Raw genomic sequence first — 23,013 nt, forward strand, 5'->3', positions numbered from 1 at the left:
TTACTTGGAGAATTTTGAGCATTATCTTGTTAGCATGTGAAATGAGTGCAATTGTGCAGTTGTTTGAACATTCTTTGGCATTGCCTTTCTTTGGGATTGGAATGAAAACTGACCTTTTCCAGTCCTGTGGCCACTGCTGAGCTTTCCATATTTGCTGGCATATTGAGTGCAGTACTTTAACAGCATCACCTTTTAGGATTTGAAATAGCTCAGATGGAATTCCTTTACCTCCACTGACTTTGTTCATAGTGATGCTTCCTAAGGCCCACTTGACTTCACACTCCAAGATGTTTGGCTCTTGGTGATGGATCACACCATCGTGGTTATTTGGGTCATGAAGATCTTTTTTGTATAGTTCTTCTGTGTATTCTTGCCACCTCTTCTTAATATCTTCTGCTTCTGTTAGGTCCATACTGTTTCAGTCCTTTATTGTGCCCATCTTTGCATAAAATGTTCCCTTAGTGTGTCTAATTTTCTTGAAGAGATCTTTAGTCTTTCCCATTCTATTGTTTTCCTCTATTTCTTTGCATTGTTCACTTAAGAAGGCTTTCTCATCTTTCCTTGCTATTCTTTGGAATTCTGCATTAAGTTGGGTATATCTTTCCTTTTCTTCTTTGCCTTTTGCTTCTCTTCTTTTCTCAGTTATTTGTAAGGCCTCCTCAGACAACCATTTTGCCTTTTTGCATTTATGCATAGATGATGAATTTTATCAAAAGCTTTTTCTGCATCTATTGAGATGCTCATATGATTTTTATTATTCAATTTTTTAATATGGTACATCACATTAAAATTTTTTTTCTTGTGATGAGAACTTTTAACAGCTACTCTCCTAGCAACTTTCAAATACGCAATATGGCATTAACTATAGTCACCAGGATATGCATTATATCCCTATGACTTATTTTACAACCAAAGTTCATACCTTTTGACTACCTTCACTCAATTTGCCCATCCCCAACCCCTGCCTCTGGCAACCACCAATCTGCTCTCTGCGTCTGTGAGCTCAGGTTGTTTTGTTTAGATTCCACGTATAAATTAGAGCAAATGGCATTTGTCTTTCTCTGCCTGTTTTATTTCACTTATTTCACATAGTATTCCCAAGGTCCACCCATGTTGTTGCAAGTGGCAAGATTTCTTTCTCTTTTATGGCTGAATGATATTCTATCTATACATATAAACCACAGTTGCTTTGTTCATTCATTCATGATGGACACAGGTTCTTCACATATTATGTGTTGTTATGTAAATAATGCTGCAGTGAGCATATGGGTGCATATATCTTTTTGAGCTAGTATTTTTGTTTTTTTCTAGTAAATACCCAGAAGTGAAACTGTTGGATCATACAGTAGTTCTATTTTTAATTTTTGAATAAAAATCTAAATAAAAGATGGCATTTTCCAGCCCCTTTTACAGCTAATTGTGACTATGTACCTAAGTTAGGGGCAATGAGAAGTTAGCTGGAGTAATTGGGTTAGACCTCCTAATTGGCTCCTTTACCTCCTAACAAGGCTCCTTGTTCCTTAAGGTTGCCTGGATCATGAATGTAATGGCAACCATGGGTAACCTTGAAGATGGAGGCCTCATGCTGAGAATAGGGAAGCAGGAAGACAGAGAAGCCTGGGTTTCTAATGACAATACCAACATGGACTTCTGTCTCTGGTCTTTTTCATGAGAGAGAATAGTAAACATATGTTCACTTAAGCCATTATGTGCAACTGAGAAGAGCCGTTCTGATCCACCTCCCAGTCCTGCTGTTCCTTTTATTTCCTTGAAGTTCACTAAACCAAATTGTATTATCATAGAACAAGGGCCTCTTGTACCATACTACTCTTGCCAGTGCGCCTCTTTCCACCCAACTCTGACAACAGCACACTCCCAGAACTCACTCACCAAATTTACAGTTATTAATCTTGCTGTAGAGCAAACCCATGGGGATGTTCCAGCCAGCGGTTCTGTCTACTGCAGTGTGGCAGGACTTCTTGTCTTTCAGATTGTTCCAGTTGATATTAGCATCTGATGTTTTAACCACAGCTACAGCAAGATACCCTACAAGAAAGACACCCCAAAAGGGAGTATTAACACCTCTGGACCCTCCAGAGTGTCTGTCTACAGTCAAACCCAGCCATCATCCTATGGAATAAAATTATCCCTAATCATTCCTTCTCTCTTTGAAAGGGTCTTCCTAATAACTGACTGAAGGGAGATACAAGTCATTCTACGAGGCGGAGATTAATCTGAACTTAAAAAAACAAAACAGTAAGAATACTTAATGATTGGAGCAATGGATGATGATGGACACACTTCCCCAAATGCCTGAAGCTACTGACATAAACCGGCAACTCACCCTCCACTGTGGAATAGCAGAGGAATGGATACTGAAGGATACATGTAACTCCAACATTCTAAACATTAACAATTTTATTAGAAAAGAGTAGTAAATGTGCAATAAACTGTAAGTTTATTATTCTGGTCAGATGTTTTACGATAAGGAGAATAAAGGTTTGCACCAAAATAAATATGCAAAGTGAAACTATCATAATCAAGTTAGCTGCAATCAGTGGCAGTAAATACATGCTGATCTTTAAAACTGGGAATAGAATATAAACTCGTGATTTCAGTTCTCCAATTTAATTAATTCAGGAAATTGTTTCCAATAGAAAAGATACAAATCTTTTTGCTCATTGACTAAGAATGGTTCTATTTTTGGCTAAAGAGCTTGCTTCCTAGTATGATGGGAAGAGGCTGGGATGCTGTAACTGGAAAAAGTGATGAGAACAGATTTGTACACTAATGGCTGGAAATGACCTGCAGGGACTTCAGCATGGGACCCAGAGCCCAAATCTTTGATAAGATTTCCTGTCTTGCTCTTGCCACATCTTTCCAGATCCATCCCAAGCCAGAGTCCTGGGTGACAGCCAGGTTGGCCTGGGTTTCTAGGCTTAGCCCTGGATGGGAGGCTGGGCAATTTCATGTCTCTAGATACCTTCCTTTGTGAGCCTCTCCCCTCAGGCCTACCAGGCACATGTCAGCAAGGTTTCTGGGCTGGTGCTAACTCTTGTTTATAACTTTGCAGTCCTCATGCAATGCAAAGCAGTAGTGGGAGGGTCTGTATTTTCTTGTTGGATGTCAGAGTCTAGACAACTTGTAATCTCTCTAAGCTGTTGTTCCTGTATGCATTCTTAGAAGACGACAAGTCACATCTTATAGGATTAAAAGAGAATTCCCATGGGTGTGGCAAGTGTAATTATCTTGCCAACTATTTTCCTCCTGTGGTTCTTTTGATTCTGAAAATTGGTCTCTTATCTACTTTTGATTTGAATTTAAACTTGCCTATGCTTTCCCAAAAGCAATGGGAATTTATCTTAAACTCATGAAATTACTGATACCAACTCACCTTTTTCTGGTGTGTTCTTGCAACTTTCACCCTCAGTTTCTGCACAGGAAAAAACAAAGTCATTAAACACTCATGTATAGAGTGAAAATTGTCTTCCCCATATGCAGCTCAGAATTATAAGAGCCAGGAAAACTATCCACATATACCAGTTCCCAAAAGGTCCAGGCTCTCTGGATTATGCAAACTCACTTTAGCTCCCTGGCCTCTGGAATTTAGTCCAAAATTTTAAATTTCAACTTTTGCACTCTTATCTATCCTGTGACCATAGTGTAACTCTGCTAACTGTACTTGAATCCCTGCACCAGGGCAACAGAAGTGCGGACTTTGGAAGCAAGAAGATCTGCCAGGAATCCCAGCTGAGAACCTAGCTGTCCTCTGCAGAGGGGTCACTTTCAGCTAGAACTTCCCAGTGCAGTCTCCAACTCCCTTGTTGGAGTACAATAAAAGGTACGGTAGAAGATTCTCATCCTTCAAGGTAATGAAAGGGACTAGAGATGAGGGAGCCCAGAGCTTAGCAAGTAGGAGGTGCTCAATAAGCAAGAGCTTTATGCTCCCTGTGGCTGAATCAGGCTGTGATTTTGTCTCCTGTCTCAGGTTGTTTTCTTTACCAGAGGAAATGAACCATTGCCCCTCCCACTTACTGTAGTTCTCTGCCAGGACAGGCACCAGGCCACATTTGCCTGCTATGTAGAGGTAGCCTCCGTCCAAGCTCATGGCATCAGCTTCTCCTTTCTGCAAAGACACAACACATCACAGCAGGTAAAAAGAGATCCTCTCCAGTCCCACGTGCCCATCTGGTTGTTTCCTTGAAGCAACCTTGCCAGCACAGGTTGTGAAGAGACAGAAGGCGCTGGTAATGGACCCCCAAAGGATCAGTCAGGCAGACCTGACATGGAAAATAAAAGGCACTCCCATTTTCACCCAAACCATGATGAACTGATGATCAACTCTGGATGATTTGCTTTGTTTCTTCAGGAGCAAAGACCCACATTCAGTCCCCTTGGCCTCTCATAGGCCACGCTGTTCCAGATACACTCACAATACCTTTCTGACATCAAGAATTCTCATTTGTAAGACAAACAAATGGAGTCAGAGACATAGGGCTGTGTCTGTGGCGTGGAGTGCTTTGCCCTGAATCTTGACCTCATTAGCTGAGTGCTATTTCAGTGCTTGGTCAATAAAAGGTCTTTAATGAATGAGTAAAATAAGGTCAAAGGAGTCAAACTGAACTGAACTGCAGTATTGGAAAAGACTCTTGAGAGTCCCATGGACTGCAAGGAGATCCAACCAGTCCATCCTAAAGGAAATCAGTTCTGAATATTCATTAGAAGAACTGAGGCTGAAGCTGAAACTCCGATCCTTTGGCCATCTGAGGTGAAGAACTGTCTCATTTGAAAAGACCCTGATGCTGGGAAAGATTGAAGGCAAGAGGAGAAGAGGACAACAGAGGATGAGATGGTTGGACTTGATGGACATGAGTTTGAGCAAGCTCCAAGGGTTGGTGATAGACTAGGAATTCCGCCTGGCGTGCTGCAGTCCATGGGGTCTCAAAGAATTGGACACAACTGAGCGACTGAACTGAACTGAACTGAATAGAGCTAATAAGCCCCAAATTTCAGAGATGCTTAATTCAATAAGACTGCCACGCTTCCCATTAGGCCTAGAAATATACTTTTCAGGAATATACCCTAAAGGAACAATCAGATATGTGGGAAACTATTTGGGCAAAATGTGTAAGTAGGCAAAATCATGCATGTATGATTCATAATAGCAATGAGACAGGACCAGACTTAATGCTCAATAGCAAGGAAATGGCTCAATAAATTACAGCACACCCACACTCTGGAATAATTATCAACGTTAGAACATCATGTTTTCATGGAAGCAACCTAAATGTCCATCAAAAGATGAATGGATGAAGAAGATGTGGTGCATATATACAATGGAATACTACTCAGCCATAAAAAGAATAAAATAATGCCATTTACAGCAACACGGATGGATTGAGACATTATCATACTACATGAAGTCACTCAGAGAAGGACAAATACCATATGATATCACTTATATGTGGAATCTAAAATATGACACAAATGAATTTATCTACAAGACAGAGACAGACTCACAGACGTAGAGGACAGACTGTGGTTGCCAAGGGGGAGGGGCTGGAGGAGGGATGGATTGGGAGTTTGGGATTAGCAGATGCAAACTATTGTATTAATACATAGACTAGAGAAGCAGCAAGTCCCATTGTATAGCACAGAAAACTGTATTCAGTATCCTATAATAAACCATAATAGAAAAGAAAAATAAAATTTGAATTAAAAAAAAGAGAAAAAAAGAAATGAAAGAGATAGTTCCTCATAAACTTGGTCCCCAGACAAACCACTGTAAACAGGATAGTGTATATTCTTTAAAAAATAAAATACATTTTAAAAGGTCATGTTTTCAAAAAATGATTTTTTCTTTGGGAACATGGGAGCAAGTCATTTTGTGAAAACAAGAAAAAAGCTCCCTAGATAACCTTAGGTGAGAAAAGGGTAATAAATTTCATGCATGATATGAGCCCAGTTAACAGGATTTTTTCTGATTTATAAGGTTACGGTTACTTTTTATGTATTTTCTTATTTATATCCTTCAGTTTTTCAACACTTCTAAAAGCAAATGTGGAATGCCCTTGTGAGCAACAAAGCTAACTTCTACATGCTTGCACAGTAACATGACCTTGTTACACTTGCCACGGCACACCATGGGTCTCAGGCACACTCACTCTGAGGTCTGGCCTCCCTAAGTAGACATAGCTCAGATCGCCCTCCACAGAGTTCTGACACTAGGAAGAAACAAGCCCTTAGGAGTCCTTGAGATTCACAAGCTCAAAGGTCCTGAGGATCCTGTGGGGCTGGGATCCCACAGTGAGGGTGAGGTTCCTGGGAAGCTGCTTTTCATATAATTCCCAGGAACGCTCGCTCAGCCTTGGGGACAGGTAGGCAGCAGTGGCAGGCGTGCTGCCCTGTGGAGGCAGGAGGGACGTACCATGATCTTGGCGATGCACTCTTCAGTGTTCTCTGCTGTTTCACACTCTATTGCCCCGCCGCTGAACCCACTCCACCGATCACACTTTGTCCTCTCCTGGTGACCAATTGCACACCACTTCACCATGCACTCATCCTTTGAGGAGTCCGGGGCTAGGACATAAGCAAGAAAACCAGCGATGAGAAGAGGCCCAGATGTGGCTTGCTGATTTTGCTGCTGTCTTCAGGAAGACTCTGGGATTTTTTAGCAATACACAAACAGATTCCATTCAAGGAATTAATCTCTTAGAAACTAAAGGCAGTAACAGTCCCTTGGATGGCTTCTTATCATTTATATTTAACTTAAAATTACTTCTTCTGAAAAGTCCACTCTCCTCCCAACTCCAAGGCACTCTATCACTTCAGGCTGGGGTTATTTTCTCCTCATTTAGAAATAGCACTTAACCATCCAAGCGGATGTTGTATATTTATTCATTGCTTACTATCTGCTCCCTGCAGGAGAACGTAAGCTTGGCCAGGGTGAGGGCCATGCCTGTCTTGTTCTCCATGGCACCCTTAATGCCAGGTTCATGGTCAGTGCGATAAATGTTTGCTGAATAAACAAACACCCACCCAGCTTTCAGACTGGCTCAAGAGGCATTTCCTCAGGGAAACTTTACCTCAATTCTTGGATCTGTTTGTCTTTGTTTTTGCACTCTTGTAGAGCCATGATATTTTGTTCTGGATTTTTGTTTTCTTTCTGCTGAGGAAATCTCTCATTTCAATTGATCATTCAGTGGAGTGACTATTCCTTCAACATTTCTCTTCCCCACTGGTCTGAAAGTTCTATGACAACAGAATCTAATACATCTTTGCCTCACCATTATATGCCCAGCATGTCACACTGCTACTGCTAAGTCACTTCAGTCGTGTCCGACTCTGTGCAACCCCATAGACATCAGCCCACCATGCTCCCCCGTCCCTGGGATTCTCTAGGCAAGAACACTGGAGTGGGTTGCCATTTCCTTCTCCAATGCATGAAAGTGGAAAGTGAAAGTGAAGTCGCTTAGTCGTGTCTGACTCTTAGCGACCCCATGGACTGCAGCCTACCAGACTCCTCCATCCATGGGATTTTCCAGGCAAGAGTACTGGAGTGGGGTGCCATTGCCTTCTCCACAGTTTATAGCTATTAATAGTAGATGGTTAATACATGTCTGTTGAATAAACGAGTGTTCAAACACACCTCTAATGACCCAAGGAAATTCAGGAGGAGGACTGACCTGTCTAAAGCTCCAGCTTCACCATGGCACATGGTGACCACAGCACTGGCTGCAGATGTGCTTATTTGTAGCAGTTTCATTCTATTTGACTTACTTTGTACCAGGCTAATTGGCTTCACCAAGTGGGTAGTGGAGCCCTGGCTTATACAAGGGAAGCAATACTGGCATCAATGCAAATTTTCTTCTTTTTGGGTGGGGGGGCCTGCCTTGTGGCTTGTGGGATCTTAGTTCCCCAACCAGGGATCGAACTTGGGCTCTCTGTAGTGAAAGCACAGAATCTTAACTACTTGGCCTCCACAGGGTTTCCAATACGAATAATTTTAAGTGTGAATTTCCTTTAATGTCCTTTGGTGATGTTCAGGTCCATCTCATGATGGCCAGTCATTTATCATCCGTCTAACACTGGGCTGGACAGGCAGGGCAGATGGATTGTTGGGACCAATGTTCAGTACCTGGAAAGACTCTACTCTCCAGTCCCCGCCCTCACCAGGTTATTAGACTCCTAGAGCCACATGATCCTTTCTGAATACTTACGTTTACTTTCTCTTAGATTCTGAAGAGCAGTGACATATTCATATCCCAAGTACAGCTCAAAATCCATCTTAGAAGGAATCTTTAAAAACCCATCAGCAGAGTCCTTAAACAGCAGGTCCTTCCCATGAGGGGATTGGAAAAGCTGGAAATTGTCTGGTTTATCTTTGCCAAAATGTTCCTGTTTGTAGTAAAAACACAGGTCTGAATGGCTACAGCAACAAGAGATGCTGCAAAATGGGCCCAAAGAAAGATTAAAACTGTGAAATTTTCAAGATTCCAGGAGAGAGGGCAGTCAGACCTGCTCTTTCCCACCCAGCACCTTCTCCATTCACAGCCCTTTTGGGCCATATAACAAATATTTGATACCCTGAACTTTTTTCTATGCCTGTCTCCCTGGTTGGATGATAGCTCACTGGGTGTAAGAAACTCAACTTCAGAGGCTGTGTGGTTGCCTTGATGGACAGAGGGGAGGGTTGGACAAGAGAAACTGGCTCGGTTCTGGCATTCTGCTACTCTGGGAAAGGAAGGCTGGCTGTGCGTGCAACTCCCTTTCTGTCAGGCTAAGGGACCTTGGAAAAGAGACCATTTCCTTTCCAATGGGAGGGAAATGAAAGAGAGCAAGAAGGAGCAGCTTCATATCACTGACCCAGAATGTAAGGGTCTGGCAGAAGACAATGCAGGACTAGGCTATGTGCAACTCCAAGAGGGCTTTACTGGGTGGGTGTCTTCATGCAAGTGGATGGTGTGTGGCATGGTCCCTGCTATGTCCTGAACACAGAATGACTTCCACAGTGGCTGAGAGGGAGTGAAGGAAATGCCCAAATCCAAGCAGGGACTGCTAAGCAGGAGAGACGATAGGGGATTTGATACCTGGGCGTGATTGAGAAGTTCCCAGATCACATCCTCCTTGCCGCCCACAGTTCGAGCCACAACCGCATGGGAAGGAACCATTGCCAAGTAGCATTCTTGGTAATTATCTACAGACTTCCGGGTGTTGTCCCCGCAGAGCAGCTCATAGTTTTTCCTGTCTTCTGGGTTAGGCAGGTTGTCTGGGGAGGGAAGCCCACATGAGTCGATGGCAGGTGCCCCCTCCTCTCCCTTGCAACCTCACTGAATCAAGAACTGTGTGAGCGGAGAAGCCAAGAGCGAACAGTGAAGGCCAGAAGGAAACTGACTTGTTCAAGATCCCATAGCCAGTTGTAGGTCAAGAAGCTTCTGATGCCCCGTGCAGGGGTGACGGCCCACATCCCATAAGAAATTTCATCTCCTCAGGCCGACTACAGGATAAGGTCAGCCAGACCTGCTCCTGCTCCTTTGCTATTGCAACACTGGCCTGGTATTCAGTAAGCTGAATGATAGGATGAGGCCCAGGAGTCCAGGTGGGGACCCTATGGGCACACACCTCCTCACAGGTGAACATCCCAGCAGTGGGAAAGGAGGAACGCATTATGCTCACGTCTGACACCTGAGCATGAAGATAAAGAAAAGGAAGGCCCTCTGCTTGAAAGGTCTACAGATTCTTCTCCTATCACCTACCGAATACCGTTGAGTGCTTGACAAAGGCCACATCCCCAGCGCCCTCCATCAGACATCTGTAGAGAGGAGACACATTAGGGAGGTTCTTGCAGGGCAGGCCCTTCTCCTCAGGCTCCAGTGTCTGACCACACCGTCCAGCCTTGGGACAAGGATAGTGCCTGGGGGAAGCCTCCATGGAGACCCACAGCTGAGGAAGCATCATGGAGGGGCTGATCCCCAGGGCATCAGGAGATGTGGGGTGAGCTCATAGGAGCTGGAGGGCTATCACCATGTGCCCCAAAGCATCAAAAAGGTATTGAAGATATTTCAATAGTGAGAAGTGCTTTCAAACTTCTGGTGAAGGATAAAGGCATACTGTCTCTTGAGGGACCCTTTGCTGGCTCTAAAACTTTAGGATATAACCAAGCGAGGAGAGGGAGCAAGAAATCAGCCACATGAGCTGCCTGTGCAGGAACAAAGAGAGGAGGCAGGAGAGAGGCCAGGGCACTGAGCAGGTGACACAGATGCCATGGAGAGCAGAGGGCCGTCACCACAGAGCATCCTGGGCACCAGGGCAGTCACTTCTGGTTCTGCATAATCCAGTGAGAAAACTCTGGGGAGACATAAAGGGTCCCAGGAGGGGACTTCCTTGTCAACATCTCATGAAGAGAGTATGCACTGGCCTGGCCTGGAGAATCCCAGCTGTGTCACTGAGTTCCTGGGAGGGTATTAGGTACCCTGGATGCCCCTTTGCAGGCTGGGCTCTGCTACGGGTCAGGGAAGCCCCCCAGTCTGAAGACACTGGACAATTAGGAGCCAGGATGGAGAAGCAGCCAGTCTCACTCACTTAAAGGCCCCTGAGTAGCCGAAGTATGGTTCGTGGTTGGAGCAGGCACACTTGTCTGTCCCTTTCCCCGCACACAGTTGACAGAGTTTGGGAAATGATGATTGATCCGCACAGGGGACACAGCTGGCAGAGAAGAAGTTGGCCGCAGCTGCTCAATACAGAGACAGAAATACAGGGCATGAGCCAGCCTGGCCAGAGGCAACTACAGCTCCCAGTCCAGGCTCACAAGAGAGACCCAAACAAAACCAGCACCCCCACAGTTACAGCTTGTCTTTATGAATGTGTGTTTGCACTCAGTCATATCCAACTCTTTACAATCCCATGGACTGTAACCCACCAGGCTCCTCTCTTCATGGGATTTCCCAGGCAAGAGTAGTGGGATGGGTTGCCATGTCCTCCTCCAGGGGATCTTCCCGACCCAGGGATTCAACCCATGTCTCTTGAGTAGCAGGCAGGTTCTTTACCACTAGGGCCACCTGAGAAGCCTCTCTTCAAGACTAAAGGTTTTCAAAACGGGACACATTTAACCCCTTCCCTCCTACCTCCTCCCCAAGAACCAGACTGGCATAGGCCTATGTGTCCCGTTGGACTTGGCCTCCAAGACCAGATGGAGGACCCACTCAGAGAGGTGTAGGCCAAGTTCATAGCCAGCAGATGGCCATTAGGAAAGCTCCAGCAGAATGGGGAAATCATCAGCCATGACATGAAAGCACCCCAGGGAAGTGGACAAAAGGGCCCAGGAGCCTTGACCCTGAATGAAGCCCTTTGTTCCCTTCCCCCAGTTCCACAGGACAGCCTCTGGTGGGATTTCAGGAGCTTCAAGGTAAAAAGGACTCTTGACAGCCCCCATTAGCTGCTAATGCAGCAGATTTGCCCGTTTGAAGCAAGGTAATCTCCCACCTCCACTCCCAGAGCCATCACACATCATCACCTAACCATGTCTGAGTGATGCCGGTGTGGCCTGTGTGGGCATCTGAAGAAGAAATTCCTGCTGAGGGTGCTCACCCTCTGGCCCACTTACCTCTCTGAATTGATTCCTGTGGATCAGGCAATTCCTTATAAAGTTTGCCCATGGGGATGTTCCACCCAGCGGACCTGCCGAGGCCTGTGTGGCAGGACTTCTTGCCTCTGAGCTCATTCAGCTTGAAGTCAGTGTCCTTCTTCACCACCGCCACAGCATAATAGTGAGTTTGTGGGTCTGCGAAGGGACAGTGTGGATGAATGACTCTCAACCTGCCCACCAGAGAAGCATTGTTCATTACTACTGGGCTCCTGAGCAGGGAAGGGGTACCCAGAGGTAACATTTATGAAGGACTGGGTCCTAAAGAGGACCGGAAAAAGCCTTGCTAGGCTTACAGGGGAAAGGACGGACCACAGAAGAGACATTTGTAATAATTCTCCAGGCACACCCAGGAGCAAGGAAGCTATGTGCACGCATGCCCCAGTGCTCTTGCCTACCCTGGCCTTGCAGGGAGTGTCTGCCTGTACCCTGGAAACTGGAACTGTGGCAACAGAGGCCACATTCCTAACTTTCTCTAAGTATTTTTGTTCCTTACACAGACCCAGGAACAGTTGAGTTGCTCTCAGATGAGATCCAAGGCTGTGGGGGCTCCAGGTACATGCTCCTGTGTGGTCTCTCCCCTGCATGTGGTTCTTGGAGAACTCCTCTTTATTCTAAACCCTAATGGTTCAGTTCATTGCACACAGCCTGCCTAGCAGGTCAGTGTCATGAGCACCAGACGTCAACCAGCCCAAAGCTCCCAGAGACCTTGAGTTGTATCTATGGTGGTTGACAGGGCCCCTCATTCCCCACTCACTCCCCAGTGGGGAAAGCCCATAAGTAGCTAATCTCCATTACCTGCCTGAATGAGACAAGACCCAGTATCTACCAGGAGGGAACAAGGGCTACAAATTACTTCCTGGGTCCGAGGGAGAGCTTACTGTCTTTTGTCCCATGGAACTCTGCCACCACAGGCTTCAGGTTGTTGGGCTTCAGGCCTGCCTCATACACCAAACCTCCATCCAACGTCACAGCATCTGCTTCGTTATTCTGAAAGAGAACAAACCAGAGTTCAGTGAAGCCCTTACCTCCAAGAAAGGCCCACCTATACTTGGGTGTGTGGAAGTGGCTGGTAGTGCTTCTCAGACCTGATGAACCCTCAGCTTGCCCAGAACTTGCGTAGCACCACGGGCTTCAGTTACCTCGGCTTCCCTGGTGAGGGGTTTTGGCCACAATTTTCCTTATTCCTGCAAAGATGGAATGAATCATTTTTCTCTTTTTTCTGGTGAGGAGTCTAGCTACCGGCCCAGAAAACTACTGTGATTTTCAAAATTGACCTAACGTACAGAGGCTTTGCCAGCAGGCCTCCTGGGTAAAAGCTCCAACACCAGACTGGGTGTAGTCCATTCACTCCAGGCTCTGAAGGAGCTGCAGTCAAGGACTGCAGTCTCTCTGCCTAGCCATGCTTTTACACATATTTATATTTCAAGTTCAGGTCCAACCTCTTTATCTTGGGCCTTCTGCTGAGATCGCCCTCAGATGTCTCTGTGGAGAACTCTCAGTGGGGAGGAGGAGACTTGAAGACATCCTTCTCCACTGCAATTCAGTACTTTTCCTTCCTGTCCTGGGTCCATATAACCACAGGAGTCTTTTGTTCAGGGACTGGAGCTTTCTCTGGCTTTAACTTCATGCTTATGCTCTAAACTGACTTGTTTAATGCTCATTATGAGCATTAATGAGTGTTTAGTTCCATTATGGCTGATTGTTCATTTAATCAACTACTCAGACATCATTGTCCAACTCAGCTCCATCTTACACATTAAAAAAGAGAGGCAGAGAAAGTTTAAATCACCTCCCCAGACCACATAACTAGTAAGTCATATAGCTGGGATTTGAATCCACACAGTGTGGGTTTATTTCTTCCATTACACTGTTACTTTCTGGGTTTTGTTTTGCTTTGTTTTGGTTTTAGTTTTTGCTTTTACTAATTCTCTTCTTTAAACCAATATTTCACTTGAAGTATTATAGATACCTTCCCACTAGGTCTAGAATTTATTTTCTCTTGAAGTGAGATGCATCATCTTTATATAGACACTTCATAACATTTTTATTGCTTTTTTTCCTTGCTTCAAACATCTTTAATCAAAATGACTTTTCCTGAATCCCTTGCTAGTACTCCATAAATATAGTTCTTATGAATTAAATTACAAAGGAGAAACTATAATTCCATAATCTGCATCACGTTATAGGTAAATAACAAGAAAATAGTATTTATAAATGAAATATAATAAAAATGTAAGCCAAAATATATATTTGTTTAGCTGAAACTTTTCTTTCAATGGTTGGAGTTGTTTTGGTTGTTTTATTGTAATAAAATAATGTACCATAAGGTTTATCATTTGACCATTTTTAAGTGTTCATTTCAGTGCCATGTATGGCAACTGAACATACATGTATGGCAACATGCATGTTGGTGAAGGACTCTTTTATTCCACAACTAGACTCCTTATATGAAGCAATCTTTATGGCTTTCTTGGTATCCCAAAGGTAGGTGAAACCTCCAGAGACTTTCCTCACCCACCCCACCCACCACAGAATAAAAATAAATGAGTAAAAAACAGGGCTTTTCTTAAAGCAGTGAGGTTGGGGCTTTCTTGGCCCAGACACCAGTATCTTGGCAGGAATCACTGGAGCCCCAGGGGCTCAGAAATTAAGAAGTCAAGGTCTAACTCATGTGGCCCTAACTCCACGAGGGCCACAGGGATTCTGAAGGGAACCTGAACCCCCAGGAAGGTGGAGGATTAAAATCAAGCATGACTTTCCAAGTGCAGATAACCAAATGCAAAAGAAGGGAAGCCACGATGCATGGGTATCAACAGGGGCAGCAGACTTAGGCCCTCAAGGACTGCGGAGTTTGGAATGGCCAGAAACAATGGAGAAGAGCTATATATGGGCTTTATGCACAAAGTGAAGGTCATAATCACAGAGCTAAGCATAGAAAAGGAGATTATCAGGAATAAAAAGAAAAATTAACTCGAACTTCTAGAAGCAAAAAGTGTAATCATTGAAATTTGAAAAGTGAATGAATAGGCAACAAGTTTGATAAGACAGATTAAAATTGAGAATTAGAGAACTGAAAGTTATATCTGAATAATTCATCCTGGATGAATTTGGTGCCCATCTGTGCCAAAAAGAGGTGCAGAGACAGAAGCTATGAAAGAGGGATTAAAAGATATGGAAGCCAGATAAAAGAAAGCCTGACATGTGTCTTCTTGGAATCTTAGAATTAAAAAAAGAAAGAAACAGAAGAAAGACAGTACTTTTTCCAGACCTCCTGAAAAGCATGATTCCACAGATCCAACATACTCTACCAAGATTCCCACAACTGGAAACCTCATGGTGAATCTAGGGAACATCATCAACCAAGGACACGAGAAGTTATCCAGTGAGATGCCTGAAGGAGAAACAGGATGATACCAGACTTCTCGGTGACTACAGTGGAAGTCAGGAAACAGTGGAAATATTTTTAAATAGTGTAAAAGCATCAAACTAGAATTATACACTCAGCAAAATTACCATTCAAGAATAAAGGGGAGACCAGCATTTGCAGAGAAAACAAGCAAGCAACGGAGAGGGTTTAATACCAAGAAATTGACTCTAAAGTATCCCCAAAAGAACACATTTCAAAAGCAAACATTCCAGAAGGATGGTTGGAAATATAAGAAGGAATAGTAGCACGTTCCCTGGTGGTCTAGTGGTTAGGACTTGGCCCTTTCACCGCCATGGCCTGAGCTCCATCCCTGGTTTTATTGTTGTTTTCATTGCTGAATCATGTTCGACTCTTTTCGACCCCATGAACTATAGCCTGCCAGGCTCCTCTGTACATGGAATTTTCCAGGAAAGAATACTGGAATGGATTGCCATTTCCTTCTCCAGGGGATCCTCCCCACTGAGAGATCAAACTCTCATCTCCTAAATTGGCAGGCAGATTCTTTACCACTGAGCCACCAGGGAAGCCCCAATCCCTGGTTGGGGAACTGAGATCCCACAAGTCACACACCATGGCCAAAATTTTTTTAAAAGCTTAAAAAAAATAAAAAAGAGAAAGAAATGGTAAATAGATTAAATGGCAAAAATGTAGATAAATCCAAATTTCTCTGTGTGTCTTCCTCCCTCTTTCTGAACTTTTGGGCACATACACAAACTTACACTGATGATGCTGTGAAAGTGCTGCACTCAATATGCCAGCAAATTTGGAAATTTCAGCAGTGGCCACAGGACTGGAAAAGGTCAGCTTTCACTCCAGTCCCAAAGAAAGGCAATGCCAAAGAATGTTCAAACTACTGCACAATTGCACTCGTCTCACACACTAGTAAACTAATGCTCAAAATTTTCCAAGCCAGGCTTTAACAGTAACGTGAACCATGAACTTCCAAATGTTCAAGCTGGATTTAGAAAAGGCAGAGGAACCAGAGATCAAATTGCCAACATCCGCTGGATCATGGAAAAAGCAAGAGAGTTCCAGAAAAACTTCTATTTCTGGTTTATCGACTATGTCAAAGCCTTTGACTGTGTGGATCACAACAAACTGTGGAAAATTCTGAAAGAGATGGGAATACCAGACCACCTGACCTGCCTCTTGAGAAATTTGTATGCAGGTCAGGAAGCAACAGTTAGAACTGGACATGGAACAACAGACTGGTTCCAAATAGGAAAAGGAGTACATCAAGGCTATACATTGTCACCCTGATTATTTAACTTATATGCAGAGTACATCATGAGAAACGCTGGGCTGGAAGAAGCACAAGCTGGAATCAAGATTGCCGGGAGAAATATCAAATATCAGATATGCAGATGACACCACCTTTATTGCAGAAAGTGAAGAAGAACTAAAGAGCTCTTGATAAAAGTGCAAGAGGAGAGTGAAAAAGTTGGTTTAAAGCTCAACATTGAAGATCATGGCATCCAGTCCCATCACTTCATGGCAGATAGATGGGGCAACAGTGGAAATAGTGGCAGACTTTATGTTTTTGGGCTTCCAAATCACTGCAGATGGTGACTGCAGCCATGAAATTAAATGACACTTGCTTATTGGAAGGAAAAGTTATGACCAACCTGCACAGCATATTAAAAAGTAGAGACATTACTTTGCCAACAAGGGTCCATCTAGTCAAGGCTATGGTTTTTCCAGTAGTCATGTACGGATGTGAGAGTTGAACTATAAAGAAAACTGAGCACCGAAGAATTGATGCTTTTGAACTGTGGTGTTGGAGAAGACTCTTGAGAGTCCCTTGGACTGCAAGAAGATCCAACCAGTCCATCCTGAAGGAGATCAGTCCTGAATATTCATTGGAAGGACTGATGTTGAAGCTGAAACTCCAATACTTTGGCTACCTGATGTGAAGAACTGACTCCTTGGAAAAGATCCTGATGCTGGGAAAGATTGAATGCGGGAAGCTATGGGGACGACAAAGGGTGAGATGGCTGGATGGCATCACCAACTCAATGGACATGCATTTGGTTAAACTCCGGGAGTTGATGATGGACAGGGAGGTCTTGCGTACTGCACTCCATGGGGTTGGAAAGAGTCGGACACAACTGAGCGACTGAACTGAACTAAACAAACTTACACATGCATACACACACATACTTAGTTATATAATATGTATGTATACTGTCAAGAAATACATGAAGTATCTACATTCCAGGGTTAGTTAAGAAAAGACAGACATAAAATATCAATATAGTCCAGAGTTCTCTTTCTGTTTCAGAAAGAGGTGGGGGGGGGGTAAGATTATTTTACTGTTAACTCTTTGTTAAGCTAAAATTATACAGTAAAAATTTAAGGGAAGTCATTAAAGAATATAAACAAATTGTTTAAATTTACTTTCAATGGGGGAAAAGTGGAATAAAGGGAACACAATCCAAATGAACACACACACCTGCAAACTCAATTTTTAAAAATCAGAAATCTGGGGGAAAGTAGGACTATGAGAAATAAAAAGTAATATGGCAGAAATAAGTACAAATTTATCATTAATGAAAGCAATAATTTATTAATGGTTTACGTTTACCACAGAAAATAAATGAGATTACCAGATTTCATTAATAAACACAATCCCCAGCAACATACCATTTTCATAAGACACACCTGAAGGATAATCATACAGGAAGTTGAAAATAAAGGAATGACATAGACACAGAAGGACAATCCTAGTTAAAAGAAAGTTAATGTAGTATGTTAATATCAGAGAAATAAACTTTAGTTTAAAAGCACTTCCAGAGACAGTGATTAATTTATAATGACAAAATATCAAAATCACCAAGAATTATATGAATTATTCTATCATATACGGCTGCTGACAGTGGAAATTTGAATAACCACATTGCATTTGCTTAAAAACCCAAATACATTTGGCATTGTTTTTGAAGTCAAATACTCACACATCCCATGGCACAGAAAATCTGTTTGTACATATATATTACAGAGAAACTAGTAATATTTGTGTACCAGGAGATTTGTATTAAAATATTCCTCAAACCCGGATTAGAATAACAAAAACCTAGAAACAATCCAAATGCCTAATGACCAGAAAAGAAAAAATAAATTGTGTATACTAACACAATGGGCTTTTGCAGAGCTCTGAAAATGAATGAACAATAGCTGTATTCAACAACATGGGTGAAATCCTAGTATAACGTTGAGGAGGAAATAGCAAGTATGAGAAGACAACACACAGTAATGACATGTTTATAAAATATTTTAAGAAGCAATACTATGCAATCATCCACATATACCTATGAAAGTGAAAGTGAAGTCGCTCAGTCGTGTCCGACTCTTTGTGACCCCGTGGACTGTAGCCTACCAGGCTCCTCCGTCCATGGGATTCTCCAGGCAAGACTACTGGAGTGGGTTGCCATTTCCTTCTCCAGGGGATCTTCCCAACCCAGGGATTGAACCCTGGTCTCCCACATTGGAGGCAGACGCTTTAACCTCCGAGCCACCAGGGAAGCCCAATATATACCTATACAAGTCTTTAAATAAAAAGCAAGAAAGTTTTGGGATTTTGTTTGCTCTGGATAGGGAAGCACATGGATAATTAATTCTAAGCAGGGTCAGAGGGTTACACTGCTCCAAGTGATGAAGTTCCTGTAGAATCCATGCTGCCACACAGTAGCCCTAGAAGTCAGCTACTGGCAGTGGTGAAGTTTTGAGAACCTCTGGTAGGTTTGTGGATAGTATTACTTCATATTATTAATGTATTTTAAAACAAAGAGGGGTATGCATATACCAAATCTGAAAGTCAGTCATAAATCAAGAGTTATAATTAAGCCTGGATGGTAACTGAGGTTCAGTACACACACACACACAACAGACCAGTTATTTATACCAAAACACTGATTCCTTCAGTTACTCATGCTCCATCTGACTGAGTCTATGTCTACCCCTCACTCCTTCCAGTCTCCTGCTTGCTCTGCTCCAGTCACTCTAGCTTCCCTACAGAAAATCAAACAAGCCCAGCTCTCTGCTGTCTCAGGTCCTTTGCACATGCTATGGTTCACTACCTGACATATTCAACCTGTAGCTTTTGGCAGGCTTACCCATACTTATCCCTGGGGTCTCAGATTCATTGCTCCCTTTCAGGGAGATTATCACTGACACCCAGGCCAGAGCAAGTTTCCTCTGAAAGTTCTGTTTCTTTTCCTCCATTCTACATCACACAATTTGAAGTTTCATGTCTACTTGTTTGCATGTTTTTCTTCTCTCCTGACTGGACTGTACTACTCCTACTCAAGAATCAGGACCATGTGTGCTTAAAGTCACTGCTGCAGCCCCATTGCCCAGCACAGGGTCTGATCCATGTTCAGATGAGCAGGAACAATGTTGAACAGTATTTTGGAAAACCTAGAACAAAAGGATCAGCTATCATCTCCAATCATGACAATGTATTCCTCTTCCTTGTGCGTATCATTCGTCTACTTCTTGTGATGCATCAAGAACCTCCAAAATAGTGTTACATGGTCATTTTGATAGCATGCATTTCTTCTCTGAGTTCAGAGAACTTAGTGGGTCAAAAATAGTCCTCTTTTAGAGTATGTTAGGAGAAGGCAATGGCACCCCACTCCAGTACTCTTGCCTGGAAAATCCCATGGACGGAGGAGCCTGGTAGACTGCAGTCCATGGGGTCCTTAAGAGTCGGGCACGACTGAGCAACTTCACTTTCACTTTTCACTTTCATGCATTGGAGGAGGAAATGGCAACCCACTCCAGTGTTCTTACCTGGAGAATCCCAGGGACAGAGGAGCCTAGTGGGCTGCTGTCTATGAGGTCGCACAGAGTCAGACATGACTAAAGCGACTTAGCAGCAGCAGCAGAGTATGTTATATGTTGCTTTAAGCCATTAAAGATAACTGCTTCTATTTTCAGTTCTAAAATGATTTTACTAGCACCAGGGGCTGACTGTTCCACACATCAGTCTCCTACCTGTGAGTACAGAATCATTCCAAATGACAGGGAAGAGCAAGTATGGATTTTCTTCCACTCTCTTTTAGGTGGCAGTGACTTACCGAGATAGCCTTGATGCAATCCATGTGTGAGGTTTTCTTCACACAGGAGACAAAAGGACCACTCTCCAAGATACGAAGCACATTTTCACGAAAACTGGCACACTTATTGGCCTCATGAGTTGAAATGGTGCACCATCTCACAGTTCTCTCAGGGTCCGCCAGACACAGCCCTAGGGGAGAGATGCCAGAGGTCCCTGTGTCAGTGGGAAGGACGGCAGCAGCCTCTGGAGGGTCATGGAGGCCACTTCCTCTCCATTCTCTCCTGTTCACCCCACTCCTGTCCATGAACAACAAGGGCAGAGGTTCCACTGCTTTCTGAGTCTGGGGACAAGTGGCAGGTATTCTTATGGCCCCTTAGTTTCCCACTGACCAGCATGTGCTGATCAGAGGGATGCTGGCTTGACTGTTAGCTCTTAATTGGCGACAACAACCTGTTCCTCTGTGTTCTCTGAGCCGCCTGCGTTAACCTCATGACGTGTGGCCTGCCATGGAATACAAACTTCCACGTCCACGGGGGATTTTTAGTTACATCAAGCTGTTGGTTCAATGCTATAACTCTGGGCAGCCAGCAGGGTAGGAATTACATTTTCTACTAATTAGTATCTTTCAGAGAGTGATGATTTACCCAAGGTTACCTAGCTTCTTAATAGCTGAGTGGTCTAGAAATCAGGTCTCCAGACTTTGGTCTCTGCCCAGGTAACAAAAGAAGATAACATTCTGAGTTGTTTTCCACCTGCTTGGCCAGAAGAAAGGGGTAAATGATTGATGAGGCAATGAATTTGCCTGTAATGCTCATCTGTCATCCTCTGTTCTAGGAAAAACTAGAAACTCCACATATTCAATGTTTCTCTGTTTCCAAAGACCCCTCCTTCAATTTCCACAATTAGGCCTTTGGACTGTCACTAGGAGAAGCTAACGCCAGCCATGTCTGTGAATATCAGTCCCCATGGTTGCAGATGTGTTGTCCCCATGATATGAGCGGTTGGCACTCTCCCCAAAGCCCTCTGTCATCTCCTCTCTGTGGATCAACAGCACAGGGCTGACTCAGAGCTGATAAATATCTATGATGCACGAAGCAGGAGATGGGGAGGGAATGGTTCTCCAGAATAGAAAAAGAGGGGCCACAGGAAATTTACTCCCCCAATCACCCTTGACCCCATCTCCACCCGTGGGGTATCGAACCAGGCAACAAGGGGTCAGTGGCAGACTTTGCCAAAACCACTCTTCCAGAGCCTCCCCAAACCATCCCTCCTGAGGCCCCAAAGACAGGCGTTTGTCCTCAGTCATGCATTTACCTTCCACAGCCTTGTGAGATCTTCTGAGGTTGGGAGGGGGAAGGGTAAAGTAAGGTGGGGCTTACTTTTTCAGGAGAGTCAAATAACTAAACACAGAAGGCTCCAAAGGTATGATAAAGGCACCACGAGTGACCAGCAGAAGTTAGAGGACAAAAGGGGCCCAAGAGCGACAGGCAGATCTGTGCAGCAAGGTGCACTCCCCCAGTGCCTGGATCTGTGGCCTTACCTATTTCCATGGGACCTTCCCAGGCCAAGCTGCACTACCCTTCAAAGTCTGGCTTCAAACCCCATGCTCAGAAGCCTTCAACAGACCTCACTAGTGTGGCACGGTCAGCACCAAGGACACTCACGGGACATCAGACTGTCAGTGGAGGTGGGACCAGCTGTGGGAAGGCCTTGAAGGCCATCCTAAGCAGTTTGGACTTATTTGAGGCCGCAACAAAGGGATTTGATAAACCGGGATGGGAGCGCTCTAATTTACTGTGTTCCGCTACCACAAGATTTACTGGATACGAGGGGAAAGCAAGGAGAGAGTGAAAAGGTGGCAGAGGCACCAGCAGGACCAGAAGGTGCGCGCAGGCGCAGAGCTGTCCCTGAGGCAGTGCTGCAGCAGGTGCGAGGGTGCGGCGGGGAGAAGCGAAGGAAAGGTCCCAGGCTTCCAGCTCCAGCGCGGAGCCCAGGGAGGGTGCAGAGGGCTCCGAAATGCAGGGGGCGCCCGGGCCGGCGATGTTGAGGGCCTTCCCAGCGGCCACACTCACCCAGAACCGCGCAGGCTAACAGAGCGCGGACAGCGGGCCTCATCCTCCCCGGTCTGTAATGTGGAGTGCAGAGCACAGACCGACCGGCTTCTGCGTAGCCTCCCTGCTCCCCGCGCCCCTATATCTCCCGCGGGGCTGGCCGAGCACAATCCTTGACCCCTTGTGTTTGCGCAGCCCGCTTGCCCAATCTCCCCTCAGCCCTCCCCCTTCATTCCTCGCCGGGGCTGATCACCTCATTTCCTGACCTCTGGAACAGACCCGTGGGTGGAATCCAACAAAAAAGTGCTGATTGGAAGGGAATGAAAGAAAAATCAAACCGTTGTTAATCTGTGCTTGCTCTGTACCAGGAGCAGAGCTGCAGCCGGCTGGTGTGGGGGTGGCTCTGCTTCTGAATCCGGGGGAGCCAGAGCTGGTCCTGAATCAACCTCTGTGCTCATTCCGTAGAAGAGGGAAGCCGACTGCCCCAAAGGCAGACTAGAATAGGAGGAAGACAGGCAGAGACCTTCCTGGGAGAGCATGTGAGAGAAGAATAAGCTGATCACAAGTCAAAGACAACAGGCTCATCCCTTTTCACTTGTTTCCAGATGTATCCAGAAACCCTGCTCCTTCTTGGCCTAAACCCCAAGGATGAGTTTTTATCCCTGTGTACCCTCCTGAGCACAGGATCCTAGACAGGTAACCTTCCTTCCCTTCATGCAGATTGCTGAGCATCTTGACTAGGGACAGAGTCACTGGAGAGACAATGTCTGTCCCACAAGAAGCTGTCTAGGCATGTGGTCAAGACTCTGTGACACTTAGGACAAGAGACTCA

At 44.6% G+C, this 23,013-nt stretch overlaps 1 protein-coding gene across 1 annotated transcript in view; it reads right to left on the bottom strand.

Moving 5' to 3' along the window:
• The window catches only part of TF (transferrin), a 39,075-nt gene extending 16,655 nt beyond the window's left edge, over positions 1-22,420 (bottom strand). The window contains 12 exon segments of the mRNA NM_177484.4: positions 1,891-2,046; positions 3,395-3,433; positions 4,036-4,126; positions 6,428-6,579; positions 8,220-8,397; positions 9,090-9,268; positions 9,756-9,811; positions 10,582-10,729; positions 11,603-11,779; positions 12,523-12,631; positions 20,150-20,319; positions 22,203-22,420. Coding sequence (NP_803450.3) covers positions 1,891-2,046; positions 3,395-3,433; positions 4,036-4,126; positions 6,428-6,579; positions 8,220-8,397; positions 9,090-9,268; positions 9,756-9,811; positions 10,582-10,729; positions 11,603-11,779; positions 12,523-12,631; positions 20,150-20,319; positions 22,203-22,245 — 1,498 coding nt within the window. The 5' untranslated portion in view covers positions 22,246-22,420.
• Between the last annotated feature and the right edge of the window lie 593 nt (positions 22,421-23,013).

The sequence above is a fragment of the Bos taurus genome, chromosome 1, assembly GCF_002263795.3.
Source record: "Bos taurus isolate L1 Dominette 01449 registration number 42190680 breed Hereford chromosome 1, ARS-UCD2.0, whole genome shotgun sequence".
NCBI classification, from domain to species: Eukaryota; Metazoa; Chordata; class Mammalia; order Artiodactyla; family Bovidae; genus Bos; species Bos taurus.